Here is a 12,531-nt window from a genome sequence, read left to right on the forward strand (position 1 = left end):
CAGTAACTTGCAAAACAATATAGCCAATGTTTTATAAGATGTAAGCCATGATAATTGGTCAAACAATACTGTAATGAAACTTGCTGACTTATTCTGATTAAAATTTGTATTCCAAAATCCAATATGATCATATTAATTGAATGTCTAATAAGTCATGATTTAACGTACTTGATTGGTTGTCGTAACTGGTGAACATCAAATTAACAAAACTCCAATGGTGCTTTGATTAATCATTCTTGTACTCTTTTGTTCTTTGTATCAATACTTATATTCAAAACAAAGCCATGACAGTAATTACTGTTATAAAAATACTGACACTCCATTATAGAAGTATCAGTGTATTCTGTAATCCACTTGACAGTATCCATAGCAAGAGAGTATAGGCTTGGCAGTGTATTCTGAAATCCACATGACAGAATGCATAACAACTGAGTATAGGAGTGTCAGTGTATGCTGTAATCCACTTGACAGTATCCATAGCAAGAGAATATAGGCTTGACAGTGTATTCTGCAATCCACATTACAGAATACATAACAATTGAGGATAGGAGTGTCAGTGTATGCTGTAATCCACTTGACAGTATCCATAGCAAGAGAGTATAGGCTTGGCATTGTATTCTGTAATCCACATGACAGAATGCATAAATATTGAGTACAGGAGTGTCAGTGTATTATGTTATCCACATGATGAAATGCATAGCAGTAGTGTATAAGAGTGGCAGTGTATTCTATAATCCACTTGACAGAATGCACAGCAGTACAGTACAGGATCAACAGTGTATTTTGTAATCCATACGCTTGGTGAAAGCATGATGCCATTAAAGGAGGGCTTAAACTGACTGATAGTCAATGCATTTAAGTTTATATAAAGACTGGCCATCCTGTTCTAGTTTCATCAGACTAGGACTTAAAATAACTTCATTTTACAGCTATTAAGTTAAATGTAAGAAAAAGAATAAGATATATGTTTGCAATCTCAGAAGTTCAAGCATTGTGCAACCAAATATCATTAATGTCAAATAGGTATGGCATATGGTATTTCTGTAACACTAATACATTTAGACAAATTAACATGCACACACACACACACACACACACACACACATATATATATATACTTGAGGGTCCCGCATAACTGTGTGAGTCTCCATGTCTGCTGTGGGGAAGAGCATTTTGAAGCTGTAGTACTGGTAGTCACGATATGGAAATCCCCTCTCTACTAGAGAACTGGTCACCTCCTTAATACTGGTCTGCAGATCTGCAAACTCTGAATAATACAAAATAGTACAAGTATATAAATGATGTTATAAGTGATGTGGCTTAAGTATTGTACTTCTAGCTGTCTCTCCATGTGAAATAAAATAAATTACCTGTAAGTGAATATAAATTCTTGTTGTTCCTTCAGATTGCAGAGATCAAAACTCATCCTGTGTAATAGTCACAGTGGCTCATTGGTCAGCATGCCAGATTTGCAACCAAACGGGTTCAAGTTCAAATCCTTTCATACTAGAAGCCCAGAATGCCTATCACAATGTGCCACCATGCAAAGTCTTTACACACATTGTCTCAACACTATATAATTCTGTAATACCAAACAAATCAGACCAAGCAGATGAATGTTTGTTAGGGGTGGGGGTTGGGGTGTAAAGGTAGTGATATAATGGGTACTGGATAACTCCATATTTAATTATGCATTATTATACAGTGATGGAACTAATTTGTCTAAATCTTCATAACACTTGCCAATAGAATGGACACACATGTATCATTCATGCTTAAGCTCATCAAACAGCTTCATAATAATCCTAAGCACCAGGTTTCATTCCAATCTGTTAACAAGCAAGGCCTTTTGAACTGTAAAAGTTAACACTTGATAGATGACAGACAAAGGGCAATGCACAAAGCACAACAAACCTTAGGCCATACAACCGGTTCAAATGAGCTAATTGTAAATGTATCGATCCAGAAATGAACTGTTAGATGTGAATATCAGTGATAATCCTTTGGAAAGACAAGTGTCTAAATGCCTTATTCATTTCATTTTTACTAAGTATTACTTTTATGCTTTTACAAAAAATTAATTTTCAGTAGTTTTTTAAGGTCATGGATATAAGCAATTAGGCCATTTAGAGCAAATATATTTACATTATTGGCAAGTCATGGTTTGAGGCAACCATGAAATACATACTAACTGATACACCATGAATGACAGTAATGTAAGACCATGCAGCTAAAACATGAGATCCAGGTGAGTTTGAGTTTGCTCACCTGACTGATATTTGCCTATGAGGCAAATGCAAGAGCAGCTAGTAAATCTGGTTCAAAAGGATGCATCCGATCTGAAAATTTAAAACTTTATTTACTGGTTTTAAGAAGAAGAAAAAATTACCATCGTGTTCTCTTAAGACGCATTTAACACTGAAAGGCCTTCAAGCCAAGATGCTCTGTGTCAAATTTTGTCATATTTTTGGAGAATTCACTTATATGGAGATTTCAGTTTTAAGTACATAAAGCCATATTGAATAGCAATTGAAATCTTTTTTTCATAAAAGAAGAAAGCTTTGGTCAAATTTTGTCAAAACTAATAGGCAGCTTTTGAGAATAAATCATTAAAACATGTTATTATATCTTTAAATGTGAGTTATTGAAACTTCTTGGCAAAATAATTTTCATATTTTTTTATTCATTCATTTTCACATGTGAAAAATATATCCTTATATTTTCACATATGAAAATGTAAGATTTCACATCATGGATTGCAACACATGATTGTGTGTGCCTACAGAAGTTGTAGCAACAAAAATGAGCACTTTGTGAGCTATAAGAAATAAATAGAAACCACATTATATTTCAGATATGGAACTTAATTTGTTTTAAAGATATCTAAATTGATGCTCAAAAATATCCAAATTGATGCTTAAAGATATCTTAACTGATGCTGTTCACAGCTATATGAGGTTTTATTTTCTTACTTCCTTGACAACAATGATAAACTTGATGTGATGCATTGTTAATTCTAAAAGTTTACGAAATTTCAAAAATGTAACTTATTGTTGCATATTATGTCTTTCCAATCCTAGCACTATCTTGAGTCACTGATATTTTTTATATATCCGCCTAGGAAACTGAGGTGAATTTACAAAAGGGGAAGGGGGTATTTCAATCTTTTAAGCTTTTATTCTGGAGCAAATCTGGTAAATAACGAAAACAAAATTTTCTTTTACTGCATAAGTACCAGATATAGTTCATCTTGTGGTATGAAAATCAATATATTTTAACCTCTGGTTTAATATATCATATTTTTTGTACCACATGATGAAATAAGAAAATATCCTCTATATTTTACGTGAAGCCTATGCTGGCATGACATCACTAACCTACCTTATATAACTTACAGTTGGCTTTTCAACTAAGCTGGGTTATGTAATACTGTAAGATTATAACCTAAATAAACTATTTCTTTAACCTGTTGATTTTACACTAATTTAACCTATTTTACTAAAATCGTATAAAGGTTAATTCTACAGCTACAGCTATAAATAATATGCACACTGTATTTCCAGTATGTCTTCAGGTACTATTTGTTTATGGACACCATATACCAATCATACATATATATCAATCAAACAAATATCAATCATACAAAAATATTTATCAAACATACATATATATAAATCATACATATATCAATCACACATACATATATATCAATCATACATACATATAAACCATATATATATATATATATATATCAATCATACATACACATAATTATATCAATCATAAATATATATATCAATCATACATAGATATATACCAGTTCTACATACATATATCAATCATACATATATCAATCATATATACATATATCAATCATACATACATATATAAATCATACATATATATATATATACCAATCATACATATATATACACCAATTATATATACCTCTCCATCAATAACTTGCACACAACAGGGTCAAAAAACATAAACTGCACTGTAAGCGAGGTGTGAGTTACCAAGGGACCTCCAAAAATTGGATAAAATCTTTTTGACATCGAGAAAACCATGGGGGGAAGCAGCGTTAGGGAACTGGGCTGTTTACTGACTGAATCCTCATTTTACAATCATGTCGATAATAATTTTTAATAATGCGCTTTTTCTAATGAAGTTGTTCATTATTCTGTTTAAATAACATTTATTTTCAAAATGTCCAACATATGAAAGAACGTTCCAATTGGTTTCAGCAACCATCATGTGTATGCAAAAAAATCTGTGTATTATGTCACTGCTTTTTGTTTTCTTGATGAGTCTGGTTCCCATAGTGGTGTTTAATATTATCCTGCCTAATTGGGAGTCAATTATAGCAGGGAACTAGATTAACTGTTGATACACCACCAAACAAGATTCCTTTTTTCAAAAACATAAGACATTTATTTCGGAAGACAATCATCTACATCGAAACTCAATTTTTGTATTGTTCAATTAGTACAATATTGATGTCGTGATTTCATTGGAAGTAATAATGAAACTTCTTATCATCCTTCTCTAAGGATATCTCTAACGGCCAGTTCAAGAATTCTCTGAGACCTGCTTGCCCACAATGGTCCGTATCTGTGAAATCAAGCTCTTTATTTTACGAAGTATCCATTTCGCTTGGCTGCCTTGTTATCTTTGATCACAGTTATGAAAGAGTTGGTTAATTTAAGGTAGTTTATGTTACATACACAATAAGATTTATAAGTGTTCGATTGATCAAATGAAGTGAGTTCACCTGACATAAGACTGGGGCTGCTAGATTTTAAGTTTGTTAGATTTTCATACCTTTTAACGTTTCTTTTATTCCTAATTAACATGATAATAAAAAGGAGGCCAGCTTTTAATTCAGTGCAACAATACAACAAATACTTCCGGAAGTCAGTTATCAAAACACGGTCAGCAATTAATTAGGTTCTCAGAAAAATAATCGTGGACATATAAGCTGTTATGGTAGACTGATGCACTTTACATTTAATTTCAAGAGGACACATTTCATTTATGACGATTACACTTAAAAGGAACTAAAAGATAGAACTAGAACACAAATTTCAATTGATAAAAAAATTATATAATTTGTATTTTAGTACTGCCTCCACTTGGTGTGACACTTTCATTGATCAAAATTTCCTTACATATCGTTAATTGCGGTGTACTCGGAATGTCGTTTGGAAAGAAAATGTAAACAGTTGTATGACCTATTTTTAAATTTGATATTTCATAGTGCTGACTAAAATTTCCAGGTCTTATCTATTGTTTTCGATGATAAAATGAGCGATACATCAAAGTTACTGTTACCAATTTTGATTGCAATTTTCTTCAAGTTCAACAAATAGGGATCAATTTTTGGGGTATTTTCTGGTTAAAAAAAAGGGATCCATGCCTTACCCCGAGTTATAAGCGGGTTCGTGAGTTATCAGGGTGCGAGTTGTCGAGGGAGTGGAGTACATATATCAATCATACATACATATATCAATCAAGCATACATATATTAATCATACATACTTATACCAATCATACATACATATATCAATCATATACATGCATAAATCAATTACACATACATATATCAATCATATGTACATATATCAATCATACATACATATATCAACCATACATATGTAAATCACTTATACATACAGATATTATTCATACATACATAAATCAATCATACATACAGAAATCAATTACACATACAGAAATCAATTACACATAACATATCAATCATACATATATCAAGCAATATGAGAACAATAGGTTCTGTGTTTTTTTTGTTGTGCACACATATATCTATGTGCTAGGCTAATCAATGTTCTTCCCATAATTCCCTGTAATAGTTTCAATCCAATTGTGAAGATTATTTCATAACTAACCATGTTACAGATTCAATATTTCATAAAATGAAAAGATTCTGAGGTAGGCCATTTTGGACATTTATAGTACATCCTCTTTTGAAGATCTCCTGATATGACCTTTTTAGGAGGTCATATGTATAAACTAAAAAGTGCTTCAATTAAGGATGCTCTCTGCCAATACTGGTCAGTCTCTGTTGGGTGGCCATATTAAATAGTTGATCAGCATCACTGGAAGGCTTTCAGGTATTATATCTATCAAAGTTGGTTACATTCCATTAAACAATTTTTTGAGATGGTGGCAGAACAATAAACCCCTGGTCATTTACCCCCCCCCCATCAATTAACCCCTGGACAAATACCCCCCCATGACATGGTTATTCCAATGTATACAAGAAGCACATACACTGAATAAAAAAAAACAACCAGAAGTAAGAATGATGCGTGATATTAATAACAAGAAGATGCCTTCATGTGAGAAAGGTGTTTTCATCAAACAAAGCCATATGCTCCAATACAATATATTAGAGGGGCCCTGAGTGGCCGAGTGGTCTAAAGTGCTCTCTGTTACAGATCACTGCCATCTCACCTCTGTCTGCATGGGTTCGAGTCTCGGATTCAGCCAATGTGAGTATGTGAAAAAGCTTGCCAGTAGCTTCTCGTGGGTCGGTGGTTCTTTCTGGGGTTTTCCCGGGTTCTTCCTCCACCATTAATACTGGCTGCCATGTATAGCCTATCGTGTGCTGAAAAATGGCGTTAAACCCTACAACAATAACAACAACAATATATTAGCTGTAAAGAACAGGTTTTATGGCCTTAAGTGGCATGCTTCCATGTGACTTGGAAAAGTTCCAAAATTATATAATTGTCCAGGTATTGTGTCTTTAATCCACCTATTTAGTCTATAACAGATGCTTCTGTACAATATATTACCTGTAAAGAACAGGTTTTATGACCTTAATTAAGTGGCAAGCTTCTTTATAATTTACATAAGTTCCATAACTCTATAATTGTTCAGGTACTTAATTTGCCTACTGTGTGTATAACATATGCTTCTATACAATACATTAGGCATGATGAGGCCATCTGATAACAAGGATATGCCTAGCAGTTGATCATCTGTTTGACCTACTTGTCATCAGTAGCTGGCAGAAAATATTATGTTGCATGCTAATTTACTCAGTCTCATCTGCATCTTGTGCATCTGCAGATGTATTCCAAATATGACCAATTTTAGCTGATTAAGTATAAAAACCATTTTGAGGTGAGAACCAAATGTACGATAACTACCAGAAGTATTAATGCAATAAAACTAATAAATAATTGTTGTGACTTACATTAAATTTCAGTTATCCTTAGTGTACACTCCTAACTGTGACTCACTTTGTACTTTTAAAGTTCCATAGTCCTAAACATAGAATACGATTCTTTTTCCTTGTGATACAAAATTGTTCTGTTTCAGGAATTACAAAATAATGCAATATTCTAATAATGTGGTATAAACTATCATGGGGTTAGATATCCAAAAAGGTAATTTACATGGGTGGGGGTAATTGACTTGGGGTTAATTGACAGGGGGGAAATAGACCAGGGGGTCAATGACTGAGGGTAATTGTCCTAGAACCATTTGAGATCCCATCAGTAAAAGGACTTTCAAATTCCAGAATGCTTTCAGTCAAACTAACTTAAGGAGGATTAATGATGTCATTTAAAGGTTTTTCGTACTTTTTTTAGAAATTGCAGCTACATTAGCTGAAGAATTAGCATCGCTTGTAAAAACCTGGAAGGCTTATACTCTTTTCTGACTGATATGGCAGTGGATTTGAAAATGAATGCCATTTTTCAAATTAAGTTTTTCAAATTTCTGTATTAACATTTAAGACATTCAAGCCAACACGCACTCTGTCAAATTTGGTCAAATTCCACTAAGTGTTTTTAGAAAAGAACGTAGTAGGTTTGTTTATTTTAGGTAAAGGCAGCCATACTGGAAGGCTAATCAACATCATACTTGAAAAAACTTAATAATAGGTTTGGTTTTGTTTAAATTTGGTCAAATTCTGTTTATTGTTGCTTTAGAAGAAAAGAACAAATAAGAAGCAATTTGTTGTTGTTAAATTTTTTACTGTAAATAAGAGCCACAATTCTGGATGGCATGGCATCCACAGTTGTATAAACTAGAAAGGCTGTAATGCTGAATAATTTCTACCAAATCAGGATGAAATTGGTTTTGTGATGTAGGGAAAGAACTTGAAATTAGTAAATGTTGCCGGATGGATGTTAGAAAATGCACAATGGACACAAGCCATCAATACCACATGCTTACCTAGCCTCAAGAGCTAAAATGAAACTGGTGAAGAGCACCATCAAATTATATAGTTTAATATGACATATCAGGTACTAGATGGCTCAGTAAATGTGTCAAAAAATGATGTTAGAAAGCTCTTGAAGCTGAGATATGTACATGCTGGTCCTATGCATGAGCTGGTTGTAGTCAAGATATGCATGAGCTCATCCTAGCTAAGATATGCATGAGCTGATCCCAGCCAAGATATGCATGAGCTGGTCCTAGCTAGATATACACGAGTTGGTCCAAGCCAAGATATGCATGAGCTGGTCCTAGCTAAATATACACGAGTTGGTCCTAGCCAAGATATGCATGAGCTGGTCCTAGCTAAATATACATGAGCTGGTCCTAGCCAAGATATGCATGAGATGGTCCTAGCCAAGATATCCATGAGATGGTCCTAGCTCAATATACACAAGTTGGTCCTAGCCAAGATATGCATGAGCTGATCCTAGCTAAATATACATGAGCTGGTCCTAGCCAAGATATGCATGAGATGGTCCTAGCCAAGATATCCATGAGCTGGTCCTAGCTAAATATACACGAGTTGGTCCTAGCCAAGATATGCATGAGATGGTCCTAGCTCAATATACATGAGCTGGTCCTAGCCAAGATATGCATGAGCTGGTCCTAGCCAAGATATGCATGAGCTGGTCCTAGCCAAGATATGCATGAGCTGGTCCTAGCCAAGATATACATGAGCCCATCCTAGCCAAGATATGCATGAGATGGTCCTAGCCAACATATCCATGAGATGGTCCTAGCTAAATATACATGAGCTGGTCCTAGCCAAGATATGCATGAGCTGGTCCTAGCCAAGATATGCATGAGCTGGTCCTAGCCAAGATATGCATGAGCTGGTCCTAGCCAAGATATACATGAGCTCATCCTAGCCAAGATATGCATGAGATGGTCCTAGCCAAGATATGCATGAGCTGGTCCTAGCCAAGATATACATGAGCTCATCCTAGCCAAGATATGCATGAGATGGTCCTAGCCAAGATATGCATGAGATGGTTGTAGCCAAGATATGCATGAGATGGTCCTAGCCAACATATCCATGAGATGGTCCTAGCTAAATATACATGAGCTGGTCCTAGCCAAGATATGCATGAGCTGGTCCTAGCCAAGATATGCATGAGCTGGTCCTAGCCAAGATATACATGAGCTCATCCTAGCCAAGATATGCATGAGATGGTCCTAGCCAAGATATGCATGAGATGGTTGTAGCCAAGATATGCATGAGCTAGTCCTCACCAAAATATGCATGAGATGGTCCTAGTCAAGATATGCAAAAACTTGTCCTAGCCAAGATGTGCATGAGTTCGCCCTAGACAAGACATGCATGAGCTGGTCCTAGCCAAGATATGCATGAGATGATCCTAGCCAAGATATGCATGAGCTGATCCTAGCCAAGATATGCATGAGATGGTCCTAGCCAAGATATACATGAGCCCATCCTAGCCAAGATATGCATGAGATGGTCCTAGCCAAGATATGCATGAGATGGTTGTAGCCAAGATATGCATGAGCTGGTCCTAGCCAAGATATGCATGAGTGTGTCCTAGCCAATATATGCATGAGATGATTGTAGCCAAGATATGCATGAGCTGGTCCTCACCAAAATATGCATGAGATGGTCCTAGTCAAGATATGCAAAAACTTGTCCTAGCCAAGATGTGCATGAGTTGGCCCTAGCCAAGATATGCATGAGCTGGTCCTAGCCAAGATATGCATGAGATGATCCTAGCCAAGATATGCATGAGCTGGTCCTAGCCAAGATATGCATGAGATGGTCCTAGCCAAGATATACATGAGCCCATCCTAGCCAAGATATGCATGAGATGGTCCTAGCCAAGATATGCATGAGATGGTTGTAGCCAAGATATGCATGAGCTGGTCCTAGCCAAGATATGCATGAGTGTGTCCTAGCCAATATATGCATGAGATGGTTGTAGCCAAGATATGCATGAGCTGGTCCTCACCAAAATATGCATGAGATGGTCCTAGTCAAGATATGCAAAAACTTGTCCTAGCCAAGATGTGCATGAGTTGGCCCTAGCCAAGATATGCATGAGCTGGTCCTAGCCAAGATATGCATGAGATGATCCTAGCCAAGATATGCAAAAACTGGTTGTAGCTAAGATATGCACGAGCTGGTCCTAACCAAGATATGCATGAGATGGTGCTCACTAGATATACATGACATGATCAGAGCTGAGATGTGAATGATGAACTGATCATAAAGCTATAAGAGACAATCTAACAGGTAACAAGACAGTATACTTCTGATTTTAAAAACGTCATTTGTATATATTACATGTATGTATAACAATTATTCTTCTACTGAATGACATCTAGTAAATGATATCCTAGATTGCATTGAATTTATAATAATCCATTTTCAATAGTATCTACAAATACATATATCCAACTGGATGTTGATTTTTAATTTTCTGTCAGATGGGTAAAAGCAGTAGAGGTCAGTTAATGTCTTGATCACATACCTTCTCGACTGACATTCCTAATTTCCATTTCCCAGTCTTGAATTTGTTTCTCCAATTCCTCTGCCTTCCTGCTGAGTTGTCGAGATTTTCGTAAACAAAAAACTGCAACCAGTATTAACACTAGAAGCAGAACTCCTGCAATACTGGCAATCACACCGATGACAGTTTTTGACATTGTTTCATCTTCATACTTCAAGTAGCCAACAGTTTGCTTGAAATTGCCAATCTTCACCTACACAAAGAAAGACATTCAAGATATTTCATTCAACACTGTTATTTGTTGAGGGGTAGGAGGGATGTTGGCACCCACACTTCATCATGTCTAAATTATATGAATATAGCCAATAAAAATTTGAACCAAAACAATTGGAAATGTCAAGAAAGATAAAGATATTTAATAGATATTCTAATTTTGATTTTGTTACTCATATTCTGAATGAAACTTCGAATGAAAATATTTCAATCCCAGTTAACTTAAAAAAAAAAATTTGAGATAGAAACATGGCGTTAAATGAAAGTAATGAGTGATGATGTACATACAGAAACAGGAAAATGAAGGTCTGATCCGGGCTGCTGAGCTGGAGGACTGCATGATATGTTATTCTCTGTAACTTCCACCAATGCACAGTTTTCATAGCCAATGGTGATAATGATATCTCCTCTCTCCCACAGCAAATTATTGCCCTGTTGAAAGTAGAAAAACTGCAAATAAATCATAAAGTTTAGTGCAAACAATTAATTGCCATTCATATGAAATCTGTATCCTCATTTGTGATAAATAATGGCCCCTGTTAACTAGATAGTCACTCTTTGGGACTCAACAAGCTCATAGTGTACTGTCTTTATAACTAGTGGAAGTTGTGTATAATGATCATAAAGTAACAAAAATATTTGGCTTGTTATCTGTTGGCTGGAATAATTTGTATCATTATAATTGTTATGTGGCTGTTAGAAAAATATCCTTAATATACTTGTCTGGTTAATAAAGGTTCCATGATATAAAGGCAGATACTGTGAAACACTTTAAATTTGTTGGATTCCAATTTTGTGGTTTTCATTGGTGAGCTAGACTACAAATTTAAAAGTCAAAACAAAATATCTGCTTCTTTCTTTTTTTTTGAATAACATGGTTTCCTATAGTGCTGAGAATGTGAAATGTACATTAGGAAAACATAGTTTCCTATAGCGCTGAGAATGTGAAATGTACATTAGGATAACAAGGTTTCCTATAGCGCTGAGGATGTGAAATGTACATTAGGAAAACATAGTTTCCTATAGCGCTGAGAATGTGAAATGTACATTAGGATAACATGGTTTCCTATAGCACTGAGAATGTGAAATGTACATTAGGATAACATGGTTTCCTATAGAGCTGAGAATGTGAAATTAAGATAACATGGTTTCCTTTAGTACTGAGAATGTGAAATGTATATTAGGATAACATGGTTTCCTTTAGTGCTGAGAATGTGAAATGTACATTAAGATAACATGGTTTCCTTTAGTGCTGAGAATGTGAAATGTACATTAGGATAACATGGTTTTCTATAGCGCTGAGGATGTGACATGTACGTTAGGATAAGTACACGAACAACAAGGAAAAATGGAACTAATTTCTGATTACAATTTAATTTGAATGCAAAAAAATTTCATGAGCATGAAAACTAGTGTAAGGTTGTAAAGACTATACCTGATGTATAGCAATAGTTTGCAAATTTATTCAATATCCGTGTCCTTCTTTATTTCCCAAAGCAAGTATTATTCCCATATTCCCATTTATATATGTACATTTTTG

General features: G+C 35.0%; 1 protein-coding gene across 1 annotated transcript in view; it reads right to left on the reverse strand.

Moving 5' to 3' along the window:
• Positions 1 to 12,531, reverse strand: part of LOC149788897 (plexin-A1-like) — a 110,698-nt gene that overhangs the window by 69,359 nt on the left and 28,808 nt on the right. Inside the window, exons 4-6 of the mRNA XM_089975024.1 lie at positions 11,280 to 11,423; positions 10,740 to 10,971; positions 1,119 to 1,267 (exon numbers count right to left, since the gene is read on the reverse strand). Coding sequence (XP_089831150.1) covers positions 1,119 to 1,267; positions 10,740 to 10,971; positions 11,280 to 11,423 — 525 coding nt within the window. The remainder of the gene's footprint in view (positions 1 to 1,118; positions 1,268 to 10,739; positions 10,972 to 11,279; positions 11,424 to 12,531) is intronic.

Source organism: Sinohyriopsis cumingii, chromosome 11 (genome assembly GCF_028554795.1).
Source record: "Sinohyriopsis cumingii isolate HCF-2022 chromosome 11, ASM2855479v2, whole genome shotgun sequence".
In the NCBI taxonomy this organism is placed as follows: domain Eukaryota; kingdom Metazoa; phylum Mollusca; class Bivalvia; order Unionida; family Unionidae; genus Sinohyriopsis; species Sinohyriopsis cumingii.